General features: G+C 35.7%; 1 protein-coding gene across 1 annotated transcript in view; it reads left to right on the forward strand.

Annotated features, from left to right (window-relative positions):
- Nucleotides 1-25,169, forward strand: part of fndc4a (fibronectin type III domain containing 4a) — a 46,017-nt gene extending 20,848 nt beyond the window's left edge. The window contains exons 3-6 of the mRNA XM_048208368.1: nucleotides 647-851; nucleotides 10,269-10,358; nucleotides 17,292-17,425; nucleotides 22,998-25,169. Of these exons, the coding sequence (XP_048064325.1) occupies nucleotides 647-851; nucleotides 10,269-10,358; nucleotides 17,292-17,425; nucleotides 22,998-23,039 (471 nt within the window). The 3' untranslated portion in view covers nucleotides 23,040-25,169. The remainder of the gene's footprint in view (nucleotides 1-646; nucleotides 852-10,268; nucleotides 10,359-17,291; nucleotides 17,426-22,997) is intronic.
- Nucleotides 25,170-26,853: the final 1,684 nt, after the last annotated feature.

Below are 26,853 nucleotides of genomic sequence, written 5' to 3' on the forward strand. Positions count from 1 at the left end.
TGTAAAAGACTAGCATAGTTGTTTACTGAAACTTATAAACTATTAACCAAGTGACTGATTGATTTCACATTCAAGCAATTACAAATATATCAGTCATGTTATGCAATCAGTTGTCTGCACGCCTGTAATGGCTGTGCAGGCGACGCACACAGATTAATGCATTATTCATTTAGTCAAGGACTTCCATTAGACTCCCCCACACCTCCAGAGCCCAAGGGCAGAGGAAAGTGCTTTGAGTCTATTCGCAGACTTTAAAGAGCAACCGAGGCAGAGCTAAATGCAATGTTAAGTCAGAGAGCAGAATTATAGCTGAAATGAAAGGATGCCATGTTTGGCTCTCAGGGCTTTGAGAAGATCCTTTAGTGTCCTAATGTGTGATTTATATTTATTAGGCGACCTCATAGAAAGCGCTTACTGTTACTGTACTGCTGACCTCTAGACTGCATGAGCTGTTTGAAATGTCAGCAAATACCAGCATAACGCTCTGTAGGTGATGTTTCAGAGTTTGTAAGTTCAACAGGAACCTTCTGTCGTTTGGAAGAACATCTGAAAATGTAGGTAGTTTAGACTAGGGATGGACCTGGACTACAAAACACCCTGCAGAATTATTCTGATCTTTACCAATCCAGTGGTTTAACTCTTTCAGCGAATGGACGGCAAAATGCAGAGGTTTATCAGAGAGGTGAACACCACCAGCAGATCCTGTGTGCTGTGGGATCTGGAGGAGGAGACGGACTACATCATCCAGGTTCAGTCCATCGGCCTGTACGGAGAGAGTCAGGCCAGCAAACGTGTCCACTTCAGAACCCTGAAGAAAACTGACCGCTTCCCCTCGAACAGTTCAAACCAAGGTAGCAGCCCACCCTCACTCCTACACAGGGCTTGACATTAAGTTACTAGCCACTCTGCCTTTTCACTGGCCACAATTTTGATGGGGAAAAACTGATATATAGATATTTTTAATACTATCTCATAATTTGGCAGCAGGTTTATTAGGCTGCTGTCACTTTAAGCCCTGACGCACGGATCCATTATACTGTTACACATGTGCTTTCTTTCTCAACTGTTTATGTTCACTTAAAACATCACTGTGTTTACATGAATACTCGCCAAGACCGGCATTTTGACATTATTTTGTGTGTATTTGACTGTAAATTTAGTACTGAGTGGCGTCTTTATGTGTGCGCACTTTGGGTGTGAGCACAAAACCTGCGGGAATGAGTAAAATTATGCGCAATACACGCAATCCCACAGCAAAATTCAAGCTGGCCAAAGTGTCTAGTATGAGTGACTGATACATGCCAGTGCTGAAATCCACCCGCATTTGGCAGGTTGGCGGGTGTTAATGTTAAGCCCTGCTCCTACACCACATTGGTATATCATTCTTTACACTTGTTTTGATGCAGTGTGTGAAACACAACATGTGAAAACCGTTTACATTCTGCCATTGTGTTCAACAGTTCCCTTTCCTACAACCCAATTAATTATTGATGAAGTCTTCACGCATGGATGCAGGTAGACCTTGTTACTGCCTCTCATTTTCAGCTCCAATTTCTAATCAGCTCGCTGCCTCTCAGGGGGATATGCCGTATATTTGGCGCTGTGCGGCACGAGCGGGTGATCCCTAATAGCAGTCCCTAATAGCAATGTTGTGTTGATACGAGATGTTTTTGAGAGATTTTCTCTTCTTTATGAAATCTAGCACAGCACTGAAAACCAGATAAATCAAGCTGCCTTTAACATGAGAGTAGCTATTTTTGCCAGACATGTTGAGAGCAACAAAACATCCAGGCTTGTGCACACCAACGCAGATGGAGCGCTCAAAATTAATCATCCGAGCATTCAAAGATGCACGTAGTTCAGAAACATGCTCAATATGTCATTAACGCTCTCCTGCCTTCAACTGAAAAACCAGTAAGTATATATCAGCAGACTTTTTAGACATCCTGTTTGACTCTTGCTGATACAGGATAATTAGGGAAGTTCAATGAAAACAAATGATTCCATAAAGCTCCAGTTCAATTTGAACTGCATTTAGAATGATTTCTAAAGCTTGCATGGGTAAAAATTTAGTTTCATTCATAGTTGCTTTTGTAGGAGTTTGAATTTAGCATCATCTTGGCTGTCAGCCGTGAATAAGGCCACAGTCTAAAATCCACCAACCTGAAGAGGAAAGGCCTGTCATTAGAGTTGTCTGGACAGAACTTCACTGAGGCATAAAAAGTATATATAAGACATTTCTTATTTTTATAGTGGCTGAAATTCTAGGGCCTTTAAAAATATCTCTTTATTTTTCTGGGCTCTAGTGTGCTAGTGTGTAATGTTGAGACAGCATGCTAGTCGATGAGTTGAATCAACTCCACAGCAACTACATAAATGTATCCACTAACCATTCAGAAACGTCTAAATGTTGTAACTTCTTCCTGAGTCTCTCCATCAGTGTCGACTCCGGTTTGAACAATGTAAGGATGAACACCGTTACTGACAATCCTCATTTTGGCTGCGTGAGATTCTCCAGCTTTGTTGTTGTTGAGCTGTTAAAGCTCCGCCCTCTTCTGGAGCAGCAGCTCATTTGCATTTAAAGGGACACACACAAAAATGGCGTGTTTTTGCTCACACCCAAATAGGGGGAAATTTGACAAGCTATAATAAATGATCTGTGGGGTATTTTGAGCTGAAATTTCACACAAACATTCTGGGGACACCAGAGATTTATATTACATCTTGTGAAAAGGGGCATTATAGGTCCCCTTTAAAGTTTGTAGCGCAGTACTCTTGATGAATGTGTAATACATCTTATAAAACTGTTCAGCAATTGTCTACAGTGCTTTTCATGCAGTCATTATATAATTTTATACATTGACAGATATGGAAGTTCTGTATCCAGATGTCATGCAGGTAATTGAGTAAAAGATAATGCAGATAATGTCATTCGCACAAAGTACATATAAGTTTATATGTTTATTTTGTGATATTGACTGGCTTGTTGTAAGTTATTCTGCTTGTTATACTTGCCGTGTGGACATTATTTTGAGTTTAATCTTTGTATTATTATACATTAGATTCTGCATTTAAACATTAGACCAAATAGAAAACAGAAGACAAACACTGCTACAATATTACAATATTCAAACTAAAGATTTCTTCAATTAAATTAAATTTTAATTCATTTTTTAATTAAAATGAAAAATCTAGATGATCTAGTTATAAAATAATCTAGTTTTTTTTCTAAAATGCTTGTCACTGTACTTTTTATTAAAGTCCATATTTATTCCATAATTCCTTTATTATTAATTTATTTAATAATTGTTTAATACTTCTGATCATTTTATTTATTTATTTTTTATTTTTTTTTGCAGTGTTCAGTATTAAAGGTAATAGTTTAAAGGTGCCCTAGAACTTTTTTTTAAAAGATGTAATATAAGTCTAAGGTGTCCCCTGAATGTGTCTGTGAAGTTTCAGATCAAAATACCCCATAGATTTTTTTATTCATTTTTTTAACTGCCTATTTTGGGGCATAATTAGAAATGAGCCGATTCAGGGTGTGTGGCCCTTTAAATCTCGTGCTTCACAGCCCAAGAGCTCGCGCTTGCCTTAAACAACATAAAAAAATTTCACACAGCTAATATAACCCTCAAAATGGATCTTTACAAAGTGTCCGTCATGCAGCATGTCTAATCGCGTAAGTACAGTGTTTATTTTGATGTTTACATTGATTCTGAATGAGTTTGATAGTGCTCCGTGGCTAACGGCTAATGCTACACTGTTGGAGAGATTTATAAAGAATGAAGTTGTGTTTATGAATTATACAGACTGCAAGTGTTTAAAAATGAAAATAGCGACGGCTCTTGTCTCCGTGAATACAGTAATAACCGATGGTAACTTTAACCACATTTAACAGTACATTAGCAACATGCTAACGAAACATTTAGAAAGACATTTCACAAATATCACTAAAAATATCATGTTATCATGGATCATGTCAGTTATTATTGCTCCATCTGCCATTTTTCGCTATTGTCCTTGCTTGCTTACCTAGTCTGATGATTCAGCTGTGCACAGATCCAGACGTTAATACTGGCTGCCCTTGTGTAATGCCTCAATCATGGGCTGGCATATGCAAATATTGGGGGCGTACATTCGCCTGTTCTTCAGAGGTCTTTTAAACGAATGAGATTTATATAAGAAGGAGGAAACAATGGAGTTTGAGACTCACTGTATGTCTTTTCCATGTACTGAACTCTTGTTATTCAACTATGCCAAGGTAAATTCAATTTTTGAATCTAGGGCACCTTTAAGAATAGGTCATAGAAAAAGTCCCACTGAACTTCTTACAAGTTCAACATCTTCTAAATATATAAATACATTTTCTGACACAAATGGCTCCATTTCCTCAGAATGACTATGAAATTTTCTTCCAGAGAAAGAATTTAACAATGCATCATTAAAATACAGACATTTACATGTTACAGCCGAGCGCTCGGTTCATGACCCAGTGATTTATTTCATGTTCAGAGGAGTTTCAGTTCATGCAGTCTCTCTCAATGCATCAATGCATCTCTCTCTGTTCCTATAATAATGAATCTCATCTTGATGCAACAACAGTTAAATACATTTTCCATCCCTCCCTCCTCCATCCTGCGGTGCATAGATTTGAAATTAGAAGCAATAGACTTAGCAGGGAGTATTTGCCATCTGCTTACAGACAGGAAACACAATCCAGCGCAGAGTGCTGCTTTTCAAAGTCAACTTGCCATGATCGCCTAAGGAATCTGACAGATATCTAAACCGATCCGAAAAGGAAAGAAGTCATCTTCATAGAGAAAATAGAGAGAGAGAAAGGAAAAGTGTGCCAAGTCATTGAGTAATGTATCTTGTTTTGTGACTCCAGACAGTTTCACCTGCATCTCTGAGGTATTTTTGGCCGATGCTTCTCATGTGCTGTCAGACTTAGCTGAGGATGATTCCCATTGGACTCAATTACTGTGATACTTCAAAGAAGTGCGTCCGTAGAAGCTGAGTCAATATCAAAGAGCGGGTGCTGCAGGTCTAACAAACAAACCTGTGCATCCTGATGAGGAAAGACCCATCACAATTACAACCGGGAAGACAATAAACAACTTATAGCAAGAGCAATGCTTTCTCTGTGATGATCAAAACAGATCAGATTTGCCGGCACTTGATAGCGATAGTTCACCCAAAAATTTAAAAAAATTCTGCCATCGCTCACTCACCCTCATGTCATTCTAAACCTGCATTGTATGACTTTCTTTCTTCTGTAGAACACAAAAGTCGATATTTTGAAGAATGCTGCACGGTAACCCATTGACTTCTATTTCATAAACAAAAAATCGCTGAGACTTCTCAAATTATCTTCTTTTATGCTCCACAGAAGAAAGAAAGTCAGGGTTGGAACGACGTGTGTGTGAGTAAATGGTGAGTAAATATTATAAAGGGATATTTAAGTGAATAAGTGTCCCTTTAAAGGGATAGTTCACCCAAAAATGACCTTCCTGTATAGAAATGGAGCATAGAAATGTGTTTTCAACCTCTGCCCCGTGAATTGTACAATAAATGAAACAGCTTTGCTACTGAAAGCTACATTACAGTTCTCAGCAATAAGGTGAAAACTTAGCTATTTTTGTAATTAAATTCACAGCTTCACTATTACATCGAGACACTGTACAGCCTTAATTTATTCAAATTCATGCAAATACATGTAATCTTACCATGCTACTTTATTTCAGTTCAGAATTCTAGATCTATACGAACTGTACATAAAATAACATGAAAATTAACATTATTTTCCAGAATATATCTGGTATATATCCTAAGACACTCTTCTCCGCTCCTCAAATACATAAAACATTGGCCTTATATACTATATTAGGGGTGTGATGAGACAGTTAGCACACGAGACAAGACATGAGATTGAGTTCACGAGAACGAGACAAGATTTTTCCATAGTATTTTTAAGAAATGCTCATTGAGATACATGAAATACATGACTAGAAAAATAGTCTGCGGGTGCATTTGAAATGTTTTAACTAATTATCTTATGAATGTCCTTTCAGTTCTACATTCTGAGTAAGAATTATCATATGCAGTAAAAGACGAAAGACGACAGTACTCAAGCACTGTAAAAGGAGCTTCTCTCCTGTATGATTTCATATGAGTCTCTTCAGACCTTACTGTACATGATTTATAAAACTTTTGACCTTCTAACTGAACTCCTCTCCACAAATAGATCATAGAAATAAAAAGAGTATAAATAAAAATGAATAAAAGTTTTCTCTTAGCTCATTAAGTGCAACAATAATCAAAGTACAAAGAACTCTCTCATTATTCAAAGTGCAAACAGAGACCATTTTTTTCTTCAAGCATGATACAGAGCTGAGAGATGCTTACAACTACACAACCCAGCCTAAGATAGATTTCATATTGCATGCATTAGGGAACCGAGTGTGCTTGAATGCGCACTCGCGTTTTACTTTCGCTTTCTATTTCACGATCGTGTGTACTTTGTGAATAGGGGGTGGCGGTGCTGAGCGTGAATTCTACAAGATAAGACATTTATTAGACGCCTTTAGGCTCTGTGCAAACACTTGCATGTGTCATTATATTATTAATATTTTACCAAAATCAAGCTCAAATGGATGGAGTTTCAAGGTTTTTGACCAGCGAATTTCATTTGGTCAAGATCTCATGCTATAAAAGATATAGTGCTATGCACTGACTATTAAAGACAGTATTATGATTCGACGACAAATGCCTAGACTAAGGACACTCTTCTCCGTTCCTCAAATACATAAAACATTGGCCTTTATACAGTGTTTCTTGAATAAAGAACCAGTTCTTTATTTACGATTGCCTTGCAAACAAGCAAAGATGCCCTAAACAGTGTGCAGCACTTCATTTATAATAGAGGCGGAGTGAAGATCCAGTGGAGATATGAGGTTTAGTCACAAGCTCTTTTTAATACTGTTCATTGGTTAGATATTTGTAAAACCCACAGAAAGACATGAAGGGTAACCAATAGTAATGATTTATGAAAACAAAATATATAATACATGTATTAGACGCATTTAGGCTCTGTTGTGCAACGAATCCTCCGCCATGGTCTTGTCAGTCATCTCGTCATGTGATCAGTGAACTCTGATTCCTGATGCACTACTTGCGGCTCTGCAGCTCATGTTGGATGAGCTGAATGGGATTGAAGCGAATTTTATTTTTATAAAAACAAAATGACAGTGGAGGAGTAATGTAAATGTAGCTGTGGCATATTCTATCCTTCTATCCTAATTTCACCCTCACGCTCCATTATGGCAATATCACGAAACTGCTTTTCACCTCAACGAGAAATCTCATCACTGTGGCATGAGATCTCGTCACACTCCTAATATATATATATTGTTGATGGCACTTTGTAAAGAAAACTACACACCTACCTGTATAGACTGAACACATAACATGCATGCGCATGACGTCACCGTTTTCACAAATTAGCATTTTTGTAGTTTACACAGAGACAATAACGAAATAACGTCCATTCAAAACCCATGTGTCAAACCATGTTGCATAGTAAAGCAATCAACAGAATCATTTTGGGTGGGATTAATGTAAACACAGATATCAGATACCAGTGATTCTCTGTGTTCTTCATCATTAGAATGTCCCAGTAATACATACATGTGCAACAGCATCTTTGAACTGATCTCAGGCTAGCGGAACTAATGAGCAGATGTCTTGCTTTGGATCTTTGGGCCAAAGAAGAAGCGAGGAAGCATTATGTTGTGTGGCGTAAAGCAGCTCCCTTTTAAAGTACTCTAAAGAGCTCCCCTGTTGGGCGTTTGGAACACAACCAGTTAAATACACAGCACTGCGTTCCACTTGAGGCTCTTATCTCCGTTGAGATGTTGTGGAGCACAGACAGTATTCATTTTCCACACATGAGTGGAAAACCTCCACGCTTATCCTCATAAATATTCATGGGGATGATGAGAGGAACGTTTCGCTGTCTTCTATCCTGACTCTTTAGTGAACGGGAGCGAGCGCTCATCTCAATACTGTCAGACCGTTATTGGAAATCACGACGATGCATGTGATCCTTCCAGTAATTGGCTGGGCAGAATCTCCCCCCTTACTTTTTCATTTTATGACAGCAGGTGTCTCAGCGCCACTTTTATCCTGAAAGGAACAGCAATTGGGAAGAGTGGTGCTCTGGACCAACTCCACACAGGTTAAAAGATACTTGGAGGAGGAAATGGGCCTGAATTCAATCCCTTTAACACTGGATTAATAATGAAAACAGATGGCTGGGTAGATCAGGCTGAGGTTGGATGGTGGTGGTGATTGGGATGCTGGGAAATTGACCAGCTTTGGGATACATATCGGTACTTGGGGCTAAACAAAAGTCAAATTAATCACATAAGCACTGGCTTCATTCTGCATTGAATTTATGGTCCTTTGTGTGTGTGGTTTTTTTTAAAGGTTACACATTTTTAGTGTCTAATTTAAATTAGTATTTTTTTTTTGTGCTTAAATATTTAAGGTGATGATACACGGGGCAACTATATCTAAAGTATACAGATAGAAATTTGTTGCTCATTCTCAATGGGAAAGTGGCCAAGCAACATTGCTCAAAAAGTTGCTCATTTTATCATCACCTTTATGATATCCCAGGCTACAATTAATTACCATAAAAAGTGTAAACACTGTGGGCCCCATTCACAATTTGCACTTTTTATGTGTCATAGCTATCAGTCAGAATCTCCAAAAACGATACTTTTCAGGAAATGGAAAAACACACAGTATTCTTTAAATAACTAAACACTGCATTGTCAAAGTTGATATTGTGGCTTTTTTATGAGGTCAGACACGTGCATGTGTCATATTATTAATATTTTACCAAAATCAAGCTCAAATTGATGGAGTTTCAAAGTTTTTGACCAGCGAATTTCATTTGGTCAAGATCTCATGCTATAAAAGCTATGCACAGGCTATTAAAGGCAGTATTATGATTCGACAACAAATGCCTAGACTAGGACACTCTTCTCCGTTCCTCAAATACATAAAACATTGGCCTTTATACAGTGTTTCTTGAATAAAGAACCAGTTCTTTATTTACGATTGCCTTGCAAACAAGCAAAGATGCACTAAACAGTGTGCAGCACTTCATTTACAATAGAGGCAGGGTGAAGATCCAGTGGAGATATGAGGTTTAGTTACAAGCTCTTTTTAATACTGTTCATTGGTTAGATATTTGTAAAACCCACAGAAAGACGTGAAGGGTAACCAATAGTAATGATTTATGAAAACAAAATTATTTAAATGACGAAATATGGAGATACAAGCTTTCCTTCCGACAGCGACGAAAAAGTTCTTACACAAAGGGTTAGTTTGCATGACAACGATGTACTGAAAACAGAAAAGTTTTTCCTTTGCTTTTTTCATGTACACACGGATCCGCGAAAATTACTAAAAAAGCTGTATTCTTCTGCCAGGCCAGTAGATGGCGATGTCACTTTGTAAAGAAACTCTACGCTCCTATAGACTGAACATATAATACACATACGCTTGACGTCACTGTTTTCACAAAAATTCACGTTTTTGCAATTTACACAGAGATGATAACGGTATCGTTTTCAAAAACGTGCACTTTGAAACCCATTTTCAAAAGTTTTAGTTTTCAGGCCTAAACTAAATTATAAATATAAATGAATGCATAAAAAGTGTTCACGGTGTTGTGTAAATGGCCGCAAAATTTCTGCCGGAAATGCATCTCTGAACATAAATTTGTTCTTATCTTTGTTGTAATGTTGATGGATCTGGATTGTTCTGAAATAAATGAGCATGTGCCTATAAGTAACTCATATATAATGATGTTTCTAAGGCCACTGGGAGTATGTGATTTATATACTTATTTGTTTGTTTCTAAATGTGTTTGTCTTGATTCTAAATGTATTCTATAGATTGATTTATTTACACTACCATTCAAAAGTTAGTCAGTAAGATTTTTATTTTTTAAAGAAATTACAACTTTTATTCAGCAAGAACAACTTGATCAGTAAAGACTTTTATGATTTCTATTTCAAATAAATGCTGTTTTTTAAACTTTCTAGTAATCAATGAAAATACCCCAAACTTTTAAACCATATCGACCACAAGAATGAAAACTGAGGTGGATCAGTGATGACTGTATCGGCTATTTTTGACCATTCAGTTCTCCGTACAATAACTCACAGATGATTCTCTGTCTCTTCTGACAGATGACCCGACTGTCCAAGGCCTGGATAAAGCTCGACACCTGCAGACAGGGGAGATGATCATCATCGTGGTGGTGCTTCTAATGTGGGCAGGTGAGACACTGACGTCAGCTCACAAGAAATGTGCTGAGTCTATTAATATCATCCTGGACTTCTGTTATGACCGTTTATATCTACTGAGAAAAACTATGCTTGCAAACATCACCTCATAAATGATTAAACTTTCAGAGAGATAAGTTTGAGAAGGAGAGAGCAGATCATAATTTGTCTTGGATTTGCTAATGGTTATTAATTTTTCACCTGAATCATTTTAACATCACTTGAATTAAACGGTACTTAAAATTCTATACATGCTAGCCCTAAAAAGCCTTGCGAAACCATAATATGCATTAAGCTGATAAAATATGAAATGCACTGCCTGAATTCTGAGAAGGGCACGGGAAATAGAAGCACTTCTCTCCTTACGTAAGGCACTGAGCCAGTCTGCCTCACTGTCACAAAATAATTCATGCGCTCAATTGCAACTGCCACTCCAGCAAACAAGGAATGTCTTTGCACCGCTGGGTTTCGACTACTGAAAGGAATTCTGACTGCCGCTCTCAATCCAGAGAATGCTGAACGTGTGCAACATGAAGAGCAGGGGCCGCCCACACACCAGGGGCCATTCCAGGCTTTTAATATTAGGGGGATCAGTCCCCAATGAGGGTATGATTTTAAAAAAAAAAAATGTTTTAAACACTATTATCTTTAACTACATTTGTGCAGTAAAATTAACTTTAAAGAAATCTAAATTTCTCATTTTCATTCATGGAGATCACATGGAATATGTCACCTGGTGAAAAACAAACACTTTTAACATGAAAATGACTTGAAATTACCAATATAACCAGTAGATGGCTGCAGAGGACCACTCGTTAGCTCATTTGCCATTTCCACTCCCTTTTATAGTTCTTAAAATGAATATTATAACAAATTTGATCAATTTTATTGTACTGAAGTATGAAGTATTGCAAGAGTAGGAAAAGTCACAAAAATGATTTAATTGAACCAATATAAAACTAACCCATTTAAAAATTGCCACTCAGTTTTTGATGTCTTTAAATAATAAACATGTCAACTCCACTTCAGAGACAAAAAACTGAATATTGATTGTACAATTAAATGGGTCATATCATACATTATTGTACACTCAAAAAAATGAACTTTCACTGTTGTTAGTTTCACTCAAACCACCCTTGTTCACATTACTTAAAAAACTACATGAACGTAATTTAACTGCATTGTTTCTACTAAAATTGAGTATTGTCAGCTTTACTTAGTAAGTGTTTGTTCAGTCAACCTAACATTGCTGTGTGAAACGCACACATTATTGTTGACTGTGCAGTGGATCCGTAGTTCCCAGCATGCTTTGCAAGGGACTGCATTAGGATATTAAAGTGTTATTTTATGTGTTTTTCAGTAAAGGGAAAGATGTTGTTAGTTTATGTTAGTGTTTAATGTTCAGTTATGTTGGACATTTAGAGTAGTTTCTGTAATGTTTTTGAATTTTGTGGTTACCATCATGCAGAAGAGTGTCGCCTGTGTTTAGGCTGTGCGCACTCATATAGACATGCTTACAGGATGAAATTCCTGCTCTCAATTCAATTGAGTTTATTCAATTAGTTGTTTTTTGAGTGCATTTTGATATGTTGTATCCTTTTTATTTAAATGATTATTCAAAAAAAAAAAAAGTGTTCACCTTACGTAATCAACATAACATTAAGTAAACTGCACATATAAATATTATAACAGCGACATTCAAATGATTTGTATTTACTCAAAGAAATTTTGTCAGCTTTACTTGAATTTCTTTTGTTCATTCAACTAAATAGTTTTTTGTACAAATTACTCAATATTGTTGCGTGGAACCACTTGACTTATTTTTTAAGTGAATCCAACAATTCATTTTTTTGAGTGTATTTATTTATTTATTTTATTTTATTTGCAAAAGTCCACCTGCAATGTTTAAATTTTCATGGACATTTTGAACCCTTCCTCTGACCCTAGTCAGTTTTTGTTTTGAGATCAGACTGAATGGTCCATGACATTATTCAAATCTAGTTTCTGAGCCTCAGAACTAAACATGTTTTGCTCAATAGTGTTGTTGTTCTGGTGTTCAGGACTAATAATGTCTGTCCTCCTTTCTTATTTCCTTATTTCCTCACTGTGTCTGGGTGGAGCAAGTTTCTGATCATCTAACAGGTGACATTGAAAAACATTCAAAAGTTTGGGGTCAGTAAGATTTTTTTATGTTTTTAAAAGAGGTCTCTTATGTTCAACAATGCTGCATTCATTTTGATTGCAAATTTGGTAAAATCTGTAATATTGTGAAATAATATATTAAAATAATTCTTTTTTTCCTGATGGCAAAGAAATAATAAATTCATTTCAGCATCATTACTCCAGTCTTTAGTGTCACATGATTCTTCAGAAATCATTCTAATATGATGATTTGCTGCTCAAGAAATTTTTTTTTAATTATGTAATAATTTCTTATCAATGTTGACAACAGTTGTGCTACTTAATATTTTTGTTGGAACCGTGATACCAAAGTCCCTTTAAGACAAGTCATTTCACTCGGCGGCCATCTTTGAAACGCCTCTCGTTTCTCATCAAATTCTCCAAAACTGTTCGCCAACCTTAAGATTAAATTTCATATTTTAAATCACCAATGAAATCTAACAACAACCGGCTCATAAATTTAGTTTCTAAACGCTCGAATCATGACAAAAAAAACTATATTTTCAGGCTGGATCAAGCTAATGCGCATGCGCAGACCTAAATGAGCGTCTCTTCGGAGGCGCGCGTCTGAGTGTTTCTATAGAAACCGGTGATTCTAACGGCCGCTGAAGTGACGCGATGACTTTACCAGTCGGCGATTGGCTCTTATTTAGAAGGCGGGACTTATTCCGCCATATTGCGCGTTACACTTTCTCCCATTCAAAACAATACGAGCGACACGTCTTGTGTTATTCTATACCCAGCAAACAAGGGACGTCCCCCGGACTTTGTGAACGTCCGTTAAGGTCCGCGTTTGGTCCGCTTTGTAACGTTCGCTGGCGGACGTTCAGAGGACGTCCGCGTTTGGTCCCCTTTGTAACGTTCGCTGACGGACGTTCGGGGGACGTCCGCGTTTGGTCCGCTTTTTAACGTCCGCTGGCGGACGTTCGGGGGACGTCCGCGTTTGGTCCGCTTTTTAACGTTCGCTGGCGGACGTTCGCCGGACGTTCGGGGGACGTCCGCGTTTGGTCCGCTTTGTAACGTTCGCTGACGGACGTTCGGAGGACATTCAAGTCCTTGCCAGTTTGCGAAAGTCCTACTGACGTCCCTCATCTGGTATTTCCATAACAACACTTGTAAAAAAAAAACAGCGTTGCCTTTTATCAACAGACCTTACACCTTGAAACTCAGACAAAGGGCAAATGAAACTAAACCTACTGGATTTAAAGGAGGTTGTGTTCCTTAAAAATCCCTTTAAACATGATAATGGATTTACAGAAACCATGATTGTTTTGTTGTGCAGGTTGATATTATGGTTTTACTTCAAGTAAAAATATTAGTTGAATTCTGGTCATTCTACAGAAAAGTCCACTTTTGGTATGACAAAATGTCTTAAAATGTATTTCTTTTTCTAACGTTTAAACTTAGACCACATTATTATATTACACATTGACTTTATGAATACAAATGACAGCTTTATGATTTATTATTATTATTATTATCATTTTGTGCATTTAAAGACAGCATGTAACATTTTTTTTGTCACTGGTGTTACCATACTTCTCTGGCATTTTAAACATTTTTATGAAATGATATTTCTCAATTTTTTTTCAGCACATGCAGTCAGAGTTACAGAAAAAAAGATAATGAAAAAAATAAGGAGATTATGTGTTTTTTTTTTCAATCAGGTTAGTTAAAAGTGATTGAATTATGCTAATTTAATTATGCATGTATTTGCTATAACAATGAAAATATTTGAAAAACAGTCATAAACAAGTAATGCAATCCTTTACATCTTAATTCTTGAGTTTAGCAGAATTCAATGAATGTAAAAGTATTATCATGTCACATATGACACATTTTATTTAATGAGACAGACAAAAAACAGTAACAACAGTGACACAATGAATCACCAGTGACAGATACGACCAAAGATAGCCTACTTATTCTTCAACTATAATCAAGGAGAGGAGACTAAATTTTTTGCATTTTTTATAGAATCAAAGACTTTTCATTGACACTTAGTGAAAGCAGTCAGTAAAAGATCATAAACAACATTTTAAAAATGTCTGTAAAATACGCTGTCCGTAATGTCGCTGTTTCTCAGCTTCTCAGTTTAGCCAAATACCCTCAATTTAGCCATATCTGACCAAAGGAGGATTAACAATAGGAAAAAAAGTTAGAATCACATTATTTAGTGCTATTTTATGCAAAATAACTAAATAAATAGCTTTGAATAAAGTTTTTTTTTTCTATAAACAACACCAGTGACAGTAACACCAGTGACATTTTTCATGAAAAATGTTGTCAATCATGGTATATTCACTAAATTAAGTAGTTTAATCCATTTGTATTCTAGTTTTTTAAAATTCCCTAATAATAAAGTAGGTCACACCAGTGACTTCAACTAAAAGCTTCATATGAAATTATGATTTTCTAATTAAAATTTCTGATAACTGAAAAGAGATAGTGGTCTTTCCATGTGTCTTTCTTCGTGGATCTTCAGGAAATAGGAAGAAGGTAGTCAATTGATGTCAACAGTGTGATTTTTATTTCAAAATAAGAGATTTTTGTTAAAGGTAACACCAGTGACACAACACCAGGGTTTTTTTTATATATATTTATAATATTTATTCAGCATTTGTTTTTGTTTTTTTATGTCATTTACATAATATATTTGACAGTTATGCATACATTATTGTATTTAAACCCTGTTGCTGAGCTCAAAATAAAGCACTTTCCCACATGACTGTGGGGACGAGCACTTCTGTGGTGTTTGGAATTTTTATAATTAAAAAACAAATACTGCCACATTGATGCGCAAGAAGGTTTAATTGTTCAAATATTGTTTCATATTAAAATATAAAAAAAAAAATTTTCAATATAAAAAAAAAAGTGTTTTCAAGTGTAATATTTCTGTAAAGGGACAGAAAAGTTGACTTTTCTGTAGAATGACCCATTCATTGTAAAATGAAGCAGTAACTTCAACCTACTACTAACTAATTAAAGATGTCATCAGATCATGTGTGCTTTCAGCAGTTATCATTTTAAACATCAAAATCATGATGCCCCCAACAGCAGGCTACTGAATATAAGATGTGGGATAATATAAGAATGGGACATTTTATCCAAGTCATCTCAATGGTAAAAAGTGTCCCAATCACCCTGAACTGGAGCTCTAAAATAATGTTATTGACTTCAACTGATGAATGCAGCCAAAGAAAAGATGAAGAATGGAAAAGCACTTTGCTGGCAAAGAAATTGGAAAATAACACAGGTAAGACAATTCCTATACCCATAAATACCTGTCAAACATGGTTTTATTAAAGAAAAGTTATTTTAAAAAATTACTTTAATTTTACACATAAGAAAGGTATAGCATGTGGCAAAAAGTGTAATATAGCCACACTGTGAGATACAAGCAAGTGACGATCGAGTGACGTCATTCTTTAGGTTACGCGCATGTATCCATGGCAACGCTCGGCTGCGTCGACAGTTAACGGTCCTGCCGGTGATTTTCTCAGATGAGGCCTTGAGTTTTCTCTTTCGTCGGTCGAAAAGGTATTTTAAATTTTAGTTTAGCAGACATTAGCTACCATAACCACTGTTTATCTTGTAAAGTTTAAATTATATGACAAGATTACATTTACAAACGTTTGCTGAAGTTGTTGTCCGTCGCGGCTGACCGTTACGGCCTATTTTCAAATGTACGCTAATCTTGGTCTCACGAATCCAAATTGTCAGTAACAAATGTTTCTTAATAGACAAACGATACCTGAAACATTATTGAATGTGTTCATTTTGTCGTTTTAGGTTAGAAGCCATCGAAAAAACTGCCATCGGACTACCACTGCTGACAACGAGAGACGCGCGTGCACAACTGCATAACACACACACACACGGAAAGAGCATAACAATTATGAAACTGCTCATTTATTATAAATAAATAAATGTATTTTTCTCCTTACAACTTGTTTGTGTTCTTTTGTTAACCTAGAAGTAAAATAAAAAAACAATAAGAGGACTTAATCGAAAGTCCCCTAAACGTCCCGAATGGCCGCTGAACGTCCTGTGAACGTCCCCGTGAACGTCCGGAGGACGTCTTTGCGGACGTCCCCGGGACAGCCAGAGGACCCTACACATGGACGTTCGGGGGACGTTCGCAGAGGCCATTCAGGGGACGTTCTGGGGACCTTTTTTTGTTAGCTGGGTAGTCTTTGGTGATACATCTTTTCAGGATTCTTTGTTGAATAAAAAGTTCAGAAGAACAGCATTTATTTTAAATGGAATTCTTTCGTTACATTAATATATGTCTTTAATGTCACTTTTGATCAATTGAATGCAACCTTGCTGAATAAATGTATTATTTCTTTAAAAATATATATATTACTGACCCAAACTGACCCCATAAACGGTAATCTATGATGATACATTCAGCACTTTTTATCACTGAGAATGTATCAAGCTATTTGCTCAAAAGGTCAAAAAAAAGTTTTAATTTTCATTGATAGCTTTAATGATCTTATAAGATTTAAAGTTGGGTTGTATACACGCTAAGTGCTGAACTACTTAAGAAAATGGGCCGACATACAGTGAGAGACAGAGGTGAAATGGAGGTAAACTGGGTACAGTTGTGTGTTTCTTCAGGATTTGTGTCTTGGATGCTTCAGTGACTCTGTCAAATCTATCAAGTCTGTCTCTCCAGAGCCTTGTACAGTTAAATCAGCAGGACTACTGCATGTCACCATGTCTTTTCTGTTTCTGCAGCCGTAATTGCCTTGTTTTGCCGGCAGTATGACATAATAAAGGACAACGATTCCAGCAACAGCAAAGAGAAGGTAAAACCGTCCTCAGAGAGAAGCACACCGGAGCACCACAGCGGAGGTCTGCTGCGGAGCAAGGTGAGAATCTGTGTGCCTCTTTCTCAGCTAAAAATCTGGTATAAACCATACATTCATTCATCACGTATTTATGTCTTTGTAAACCCAAATTAAACACAAAGGGAGAGGATTATCAGAATCACCAAGTATATATTTTCCTGTACAATGAAACTGAATGGAGACCAAGAGCTGTAAAGCTCCATAAAGAACAAAGCAGCCCATGTGACTTCTTACAAAGTCGTCTGAAGCGATTTGACTGAAATTTAAAGGGGACCTATTATGCAAAATTCACTTTTATAATGCGTTTGAACACTGATGTGTGTCCACTGTGTGTGAGAACATCCAGCTTATGGTAAAAATCCACTCATCGTAGAGAGAAGCCTGAGTCACTGAGGACATTAAATCTGAAGAGTTTGGTTCAAAACACAATAACTCAATTTCGATTAATTTGAGTAAAAAGGTGTTTTCTTTACCAAGAAAGTGGCAAGATGAAAAGATGAAGTTTTCTGTTTCAAACTTTCACATAGCATCTTTTGGTTATAAAAACATAAAAAATTCAAATCTACATTTTGATTTTAAAAAGTTCATTATAAAAACATATTATTATCCCAAAATGCAATACATCCATGACTACGGAAGAGGATTAGGGCCAAGCAATAATAATAAAAAAAATCTTGAGATTAAAGTTGTTAAATTTCGAGAAAAAACTCATTAAATTTCGAGAAAAAAGTCGAGATAAAATGTTGAGAATAAAGTCATTAAATTATGAGAAAAAAGTCATTAAATTACGAGAACAAATTTGTTAAATTATGAGAAAAATGTCATTAAATTTCGAGAAAAACGTCGAGATAAAATGTTGAGAATAATAATTTAATGAGTTTATTCTCAACATTTTATCTCGACTTTTTTTCTCATAATTAACGACTTTTTTTCTCATAATTTAACGAATTTGTTCTCATAATCTAACGACTTTTTTCTCGTAATTTAACGAGTTTATTCTCAACATTTTATCTCGACTTTTTTCTTGAAATTTAACATTTAATGAGTTTATTCTTTTTTTTTTTTCTTGAAATTTAACATCTTTTTTTCTCATAATTTAACAAATTTGTTCTCATAATCTAACAACTTTTTTCTCGTAATTTAATGACTTTATTCTCAACATTTTATCTTGACTTTTTTCTCAAAATTTAACGAGTTTTTTCTCGTAATTTAATGTTTATTCTCAACATTTTATTTTGACTTTTTTCTCGAAATTTAATGAGTTTTTTCTCGAAATTTAACAACTTTAATCTCGAGATGGTTTTATTTTTTTATTATTATTGCTTGGCCCTAATCCTCTTCCGTACATAACACTTTTTTTTTTCAAAATGCAATTAATCCATCAATATAAAAATTATTTTTCAAATTGAAAATACACAACAATGTAAGTTGATTCACATATATGACAGAGTCTAAACTTTGCCAATATACATCTTATATACAGGCATTTTACTAAAAATACATTCAGCCGTCGCTCCCAAAATGAATTCAGCGGGTCATCTTGTTAATGTTATAAATTATTTGTCATTACCGATTAAAGAGTATCTGGCGCCACCGCACGGTTAAATAAACACATTTGCCGAGTACATTGGTATTAAAAACAGCTTTTTAAAATAGCCTTCAATGTTTACAGTGTGTGGAATGGTGCGCTGTGATTGGTTGAGAGCGGATATATCGCGTTCTGCAGAAAAAGGAGACTGGCGTTTGTCGCGTTTTGGAAAGAAAGAGAAAAAACATGACAGAATAACACGACAGATATCGCATTTTGCTCAAAATTAATAAATTACTTTTCAATACTGACCAGATACAATACTGATTTTGGCAGAAACTCAATTTTTTTTGGAAAATGGCGTTTATCGGGTTTTGGAACCAAACTCTTCATTTCATTTTCAAAGGAAATGTCCTGTAGAAAATCGGTAAAGTCTTATACGTTTGCGCAAATCATTTAGCGGCAGAGTGCTTCACAAACTAGGTTCTTTTCATCGACTCCTGTTCAAACATATAAGGCTGAACATCACTACTGACTGTTTCTGACAGTTTCAGTGCTTGAGATTGTCCTATTTTGTTGTTGCCAGTGTGCTGGAAAATGAGCTCTTGATGCTCCACCCTCTTCTTGAAAGAGGGTTGTGAGCACCAGCTCATTTGCATTTAAAGGGACACACTTAAAAAAAGCCTGTTTTTGATCACACCCAAAAAGTGGTAATTTTAACATGCTGTAATAAATAAACAGTTTCAGTGCGTGAGATTGCCCTGTTTTGTTATTGCCGGAATGCTGGAAAATGAGCTCTTGAAGCTCCACCCTCTTCTTGAAAGGGGGCGGTAGCACCAGCTCATTTGCATTTAAAGGGACACACTCATAAAACAGCCAGTTTCGATCACACCCAAAAAGTGACAATTTTAACATGCTGTAATAAATAAACTGTGGGGTGTTTTGAGCTGAAACTTCACATACACACTCATAGGTCCCCTTTTTGCTGAAATTTAAGTTTTTCTTGCTTGAGAAGCTTGGTCACCATTCATTGTCATTTTTTATAGCATTGTAACACTTTTCTTCCACTGAAAAAAAGAGAAAATCTCAAAAGAAAGAAAACTTCTAAAGACATGAAGTGGAATAAATGACTGAATTTTAATTTTTGGATGAACTGTCTTCATCTAGAGTCATAAACAGTGTAATCTGAACACACTTCATAGGACACAAATATTTATCTTCATTCTGAAGTAAATCACCCTTGAATAAATGCAATAGCTGTAAATGAATGTGCTGTAACAGATTTTAAATTTTCAACTAAAATCTATCACCACATTGTTCTATATTGTAAATTGCAATGCAAAACAGCTATTCATTTGTAATTTTCCCCACAATTCCCCCTGTTTTCAAAACACAGATTGAGTTGAAATTGAGAAATCTGTTTGCCTGTAAATTCAGAGCCGATACATTTCATTAGCTCTTAATGAAAAGCGTAGCATAAGCATTTCGAGCTTTGAGGACAGGGAAAAACAACCCGACCGCTTTAACACCTGCAGAAAGACTAAGAAAGAATGCAGGAAAGCATTAGATTGCTATCCATCTCACTTTTCACTGCCAAGGAACTGCCAATTGACAAAACCTCTGACTGATCAAACCTTTTTGTTATTTGTCGGATGAAATCTGCCAGCAATGAAGGATGAGAGCGAACAGTGTGGTCCACAGCGTCAGTCCGTCAACACATTCCCTGACTCATGTGAAAGGCTTCAGGGTCGCTCTCTGTTGTACAAGTTTTGTGAGATCAACTAAGATTATGGAGCTTTACCGTATATTTGCACAGGCAACGCTAGAATTCACTGTTTGGCTTGTTTTTGGCTCTGATCAGTAGTGCTGAGCTCTTTGCAAGTGTGTCAGTGTCCCAGAATCATTATTTTTGTTCATAAATAAAAAAGAAGAGTCAGACTAGGCTTCAGTACAGATTTCCAGACTCTCTTGAAATGATTTGATTCTGATTCATGTAGGAATATCTCAGTCATATTGTACAATCTCTCTCGGCTGATTCAAATGGGTATCTCGTCTTTTTTAACTAGTAATTAAAAGAAGAATCAGACTACACTTTTTTGCACCTGAGTCATTTGTTCATGAAAAGGACTACACTTGAGTTTAGTGTTTGTTTTTGCATGCAGCCGGCAAGGACAACCCAACTGATAGATATTTCTTATTATTTTGCAGTACAGTGTCTTTTTATTGGCTTCAATACAGACTGTGATTAAATACAAACTCTCAACTCAAGGTCAGACATTAGTGCAAGTAGTGCTGAAGAGTCAGCAGTGTAAAAAGCAGTGCAGGAAACACTGATACAGAAAATCTTATAATTTGGTATATTATGAAAACAATCACAAAAACATATTTTAATGTCCAAATGCAACTGTACAGACCCAAAATACAAAACACTTCTGTGTTGTATGTCAGAGCTCTTCAACTCTAGTCCTGAAATGTCGTGTCTTACTGAGTTTAACAACTTTTTATTTTCAAAGTTTGTGAAAATATAAAGTTGTTTTACCTGTTAATTGTTTTTAATTGATTATTGTAGAAGAAAAAAACAAGTTATAAAAGTAAAATAAAAAGACGTTATAGAAGTTTAAGTTTAGGAAAATGTAAAATATAAAAATACAATTGTTTATATTTTATATAAAATATATATTTTGCAAAACATGTTCAACTATAAAACTTCAAGAAAATCAAAGCCAAACATCCAAACATGTTCTGTGTCAAATGTTCGGTTGATATCTCAAAAAATGAACTTTCAGTAAGATTTTTGTGTGCAGTAACAAACTTTTCCACTAGATGATATCCAGACTCCACCGGGACCATATTAGGGCACACCCATTTCCATATATGATTTGAGTGATCTGAACCATGTATTTCCATAATTTTCATAATATTTATGAAGTAGACATTTGGGCAATTTAATCTTAACATTTGATTTGAATTCAATCTCTAAAACCCACATTAAAAAAAAAACAAAAAACATGGAAAGTGTTATAGTTTGGCACCACATCTCAAATAGAGAATTTATCAAAATGTATCTATTGCTCTGTCATTTCTTTAAAAAATTATGAAAACTAGAGTCTGAAAGCTTTCAAATGATATATAGTTTGTCAAGATTACTTTAGGTTTAGACTAAGATATTAATGTGTAATGGCAAATGTCACATGGGTGGGGGCAGTGGCAACTTAAAAACAGTGGTTAAAACATTTTTAGAAATCATAAATTCAGATATTTGTTCTTTGTGATGTGCAAAAAGTATTGATATTAAAAGTTCATTGTTTGTACCTGATTGTATGTTTTGTTAGTGTGATAGTGTGATTTTTGGGGAATTGTATTGAATCCAGTTAAGGTCAATTTAACCCACTCCAACAAGATCGTACCCAGAACTTGAACAAAACAAGAGGGTTAAATTAAGATTGCAATTAACCCAACATTATAAAAAAAATATTTCTTCTTTGTAGCATCCATGAAGATACAGACTGAGATGAAAGTGGAAAATATTATGCATGAAACTTAATTTTAGAATCAGAGACATTTTTTCAGCATAATAAGGATCAAACACCAGAGATACTGACCTACTTCTAAAATAGACCATCTCAGGAAAACCACCATTGAGCTTTCATGATCCAGATCTTCACTTGGCACTTTCTCTGTGTAGGAAATTCAGAGTGATAAAGCAAGGGCAGATGCTTCGCATTTCACCCGTTCCTCCATGTGCCACCATTAGTCCTTATAACACATCAAACCCGGCCCTTATAGACGCGTCATAAAATCAATATCAGACCCCGTGATGATGTCATCCCCTGCGCCAAGACCCTAATGGCCTCCATCTCGACATATTGCACTGCTACAGAGCGAAATGATGCGCATTCATCTCCGTGTGCATTACATCTTACAGCTCGCAGCCATATATACAATAATCTCACGCTGCAAATACATCCAGGAAGCCATCCTGTCCCAAACGACCGTAGGCGTTGATGAAACGAGCCCCTTGGAGGAGAATCACACTTCTGTTTTTTGTCTTCCTGTCTGATGCAGTTCCACCAGTCTGTGCCATCCATCAACATCATCGAGGTGTGATGGGAGTTTCGTAGACGTCCGTCGCACCACCCGCAGTTTATCGGCCCTTCCATCATAACGCAGTGAAGAATCCTCTCATCTACAGCTACACCGCAGCATCGGCCCTCCCATACACTCTTCATATACTAAAGCAATCTACTGGGACTGTAAATAACATATATTGAGATAGTGTATGATGGATGGATGGAGAATTCCCAAAACTTTCCTGCAATATATCAGATTAAATCTGGGATTTTTTCTCTTGTATAGACACGGAAGGAAAGTGTATTTTTGATATAGTACTGGTGAAGTATGACAGGGTTTCTACTCTTTATTAGCTAGTTTAGTTTGTGCATGCGTCTCTCGCGGTCTGATAGGACGTGTACAGAAGCAGGTCATTAGATTAAGCTTGTGCTCTTACTTTCATTAGTCTGTAAAACTGCTGGAATTGTGACTGAGCTGCTTACAGACTGGCGCCAAATCTCTCTGCTTGTACATAGTTTCATCTCTTCACCCTCCTAGCCGTTTTTTTTCTGTATCCTAAATATGGCTAGCCCTCTGGTGTTGTTCGGTCATTTTAGACCGAAAATGTTTGGAGATTTTAAAAATCATGCTTCATCGGAATGAAACGAAACTCTGTGACTTTTATGGCAGTAGCTACATGTAACAACAAAGCAAGTTTTTAGCAAATGCATGAAATAAAATCAATAATTAAGCTACAATGCTGTAAAAAAATGGACTGCAAACTCTTTTGTGAGAGTACAAAATGGACACACACTATCATTCACACACAAATGAGCTGGTATGGCTGTAACAATATGGCAAAATTGAGCCAGATGACTCAAATAAGAGGTTGAATTCAGGTTGATACAGCTCTGAAAAAGCAATCCTGTTTATTTTTGTTCCATTTTTGTTGAATTTTGATGTTATGTGTAACAAAATGTCTCTGTGTTCAGGTTTGACTGTAGTAAAATGAATGTAAAAACTGACACTTCAAATCAACATTTCAAAAAAAAAAAAACTTGACAAAACGTTGTCTTTGAGAATGTCTAAATACATATCCAAATCCACAACTTAATAAAGTAAGTAAAGTAAGTATTCATGTCTAAAAACAACTAGAATTTTTAAGCCTTTTTATATAGAGCTATACAGGCATCTGGTTACACCACGTTACAGATGTTTTTCTTTCTTTTACTCCCACTAGATGGTGCTAATCTACCTTCAAAATCTGAATTTTAAAGGCGTTGGGCCCTATCATAAACCTGGCACAATGCGACGCCAGGTGCGACGCAAGTGTTTCAGGCCAACGCAGTAATTATTTTCACATCCTGCGCCTTATTATTTAAATAGCAAATGCGCTCATGTCCATCTGTTCGCCCATGGGCGTGCTGCTCTGAAAACGAGGTGTGTTCAGGTGCATTGTTGGCGTGTAGCTATTTTGAGGAAAGTGAAAACAACTGCGCCACTGACCAACTGAAACCTGCTCTAAAGTATTTTTTTATTTAAAATGCGTGTTAGTAATATGCACCTATAGGCGGCGGCAAAACGCACGTACAGTCTGCTTGTTACACACACAGGAGCAGCAGTGTAACAATGTAAAAGTTTATTATTTTGTGCATAAAGATAAAAATGCCTACATGTCATAATGGATAGTCATTGCATGAATCAGAATTACCTATTTGCTGTAATGACGAACTAAATTGGCTAATTATTTGAAATTGTCTAATTAAATTGGCTAATAGATTTGCCATGTAAATAGCAAATCTGTCATGGCATGAGCGCAACTGGCTTTTAAAGGGAATGGGAGATGAGACTGGGAGATTGGTTTATTGCACATTATGCCCAAAACACACCCATGACTCATTAAGAGAATAGGTACAAGCCTTTAAGTCCATGTGCGCTGAGTGTGCCGACCAATTTTTCTGTCGTTAAACTAGCAAAAGTGGATTTGGACACGCCCTAAGTGCACCTGTGCCATGAGCTTAGAGACAGTGGGCCCTATTTTAAGATGAAATACAGCTTTAATTTGAAAGTAATTTTAAAAATGTGATCATAATTATTGCATAAATATTAATTAGTACCAAGAAATTCTCTCAAAATACAACAGAAAAAATAAAATAAAATAAAATAAAATAAAATAAATAAATAAATGTATGTATGTATGTATATATATATATATATATATATATATATATATATACATTTCAGGTATATATATATATATATATATATACATTTCAGTTACATTTCAGGTGTTCAGTCACGTTTGACCGCGGACACCACCAGACGGCTAGCACTGCTTATTTGCCCACTGTTTTCCCCCACATGCTAATCTTAAAACCTGCCAGACTGAATAATGTACATAATTGCTAATCTCATTGTGTTGTATACAAATAAAATGCTCAAAAAAGAATATCTAACTGAATTACTGTTTATTATTAAGAATATTAAGATGCCATAAACCTCACGATGAAAAGTGCATGCACATATTTTTGCTTTTTGCTCTCAGTTCATGTTTATTCTCTTCAATTAGATGTTTTTGTTATCTTCTATTTCTCCTTATCAGTTTTAATAAAGATAATGAATGACTTGAAGGAAGCTTGTTTTTTTCCTGCCTTCTTATTGACATTTTAGCATATTTGGAATTTGAGAGAAGTAGAAACCCAAACCTATATGGTTTGTTTCAGCACAAACACCTAATTAAGAGGGAACTAGTTTATTGGTGCATTCAACCACCAAGCAAAATACATTAAGAGTCATTAGTGCTGATAAAACATTAGGGAATTAATCAAATGAACAATATTTTCAAAATGGAGACAAACTCTACATCATGTTGATACTCAATATTCTTTGGTCTAATGGCAGTAAAATCACAAGATATTATTTTTGAACAAATATTTTATTATACATTATTAAATATCAACCAATGTTATATGTAAATGACCTCTTGAGCTCCATTATGGTTTCATGATGATTAAATAAAAAATAAAAAAAAAGAGTATGTGTAAAAAGCCAAACATAGATTGCATAGATTTTCTTAAAGCACCAACTTCAATTACTTACTATAAAAAAATTATAAAGACAATCACACATTATAGAGACACGGATTGAACAATATTTAAGAAATCATTTCAGATATGGTGACAAAAATGTTTTGCTATGGTTGTTGTAGTTGTTAAAGACACTTGAAAGTGCCTCAAATCCTTCCACAGAAAACAGTGATTATTTGAAATGAATAAGCAGATTAATTATTAAATTTTAAACCACTGACAGTTTCAATATGATTAACCAAAATAACCAGAACACCACTAACTGAACAGACTTTTAGTTACGGTAAATACTGCTATATTCTATTAAATTAAATGAAACGTTATTCCACTTTTAGGAGGATAATGTTAAAAAAAAAAAAATAGATGTTGAGAGGAAATACTGCATGTTCAAAACTGCACAAAAGAGTAAACAGCTGAAAGACTGAACGTTTAATGATTTCAGAAAATGATGAAGAAGAGATTTCTGAATGTGCTTTTTAATATCACTTAAAAAGGGCAGAATGGCAGTGTATCACATGTAACTGAAATAACGCTGTTGCAAAGATTATTTTTCATTTCTGAGAGCCAATGTGTAATATTCTTTAGTTCAACACATAAAGCACAGATATGTTAGAAGTAAGATATACATTTCTCTTTCTATCCAATATCTGTGTGACAGAATATGATGTGTGATGATTGTCTGCCCCAAGTTTAACCAAATCAGTGATGATTTTGACATTGTCTGACTGGATTATGTCATAACTTGATATTGTAACATATAATATAATTATAAACAGTCCACAGGT

Source organism: Megalobrama amblycephala, linkage group LG11, assembly GCF_018812025.1.
Source record: "Megalobrama amblycephala isolate DHTTF-2021 linkage group LG11, ASM1881202v1, whole genome shotgun sequence".
Classification (NCBI taxonomy): domain Eukaryota; kingdom Metazoa; phylum Chordata; class Actinopteri; order Cypriniformes; family Xenocyprididae; genus Megalobrama; species Megalobrama amblycephala.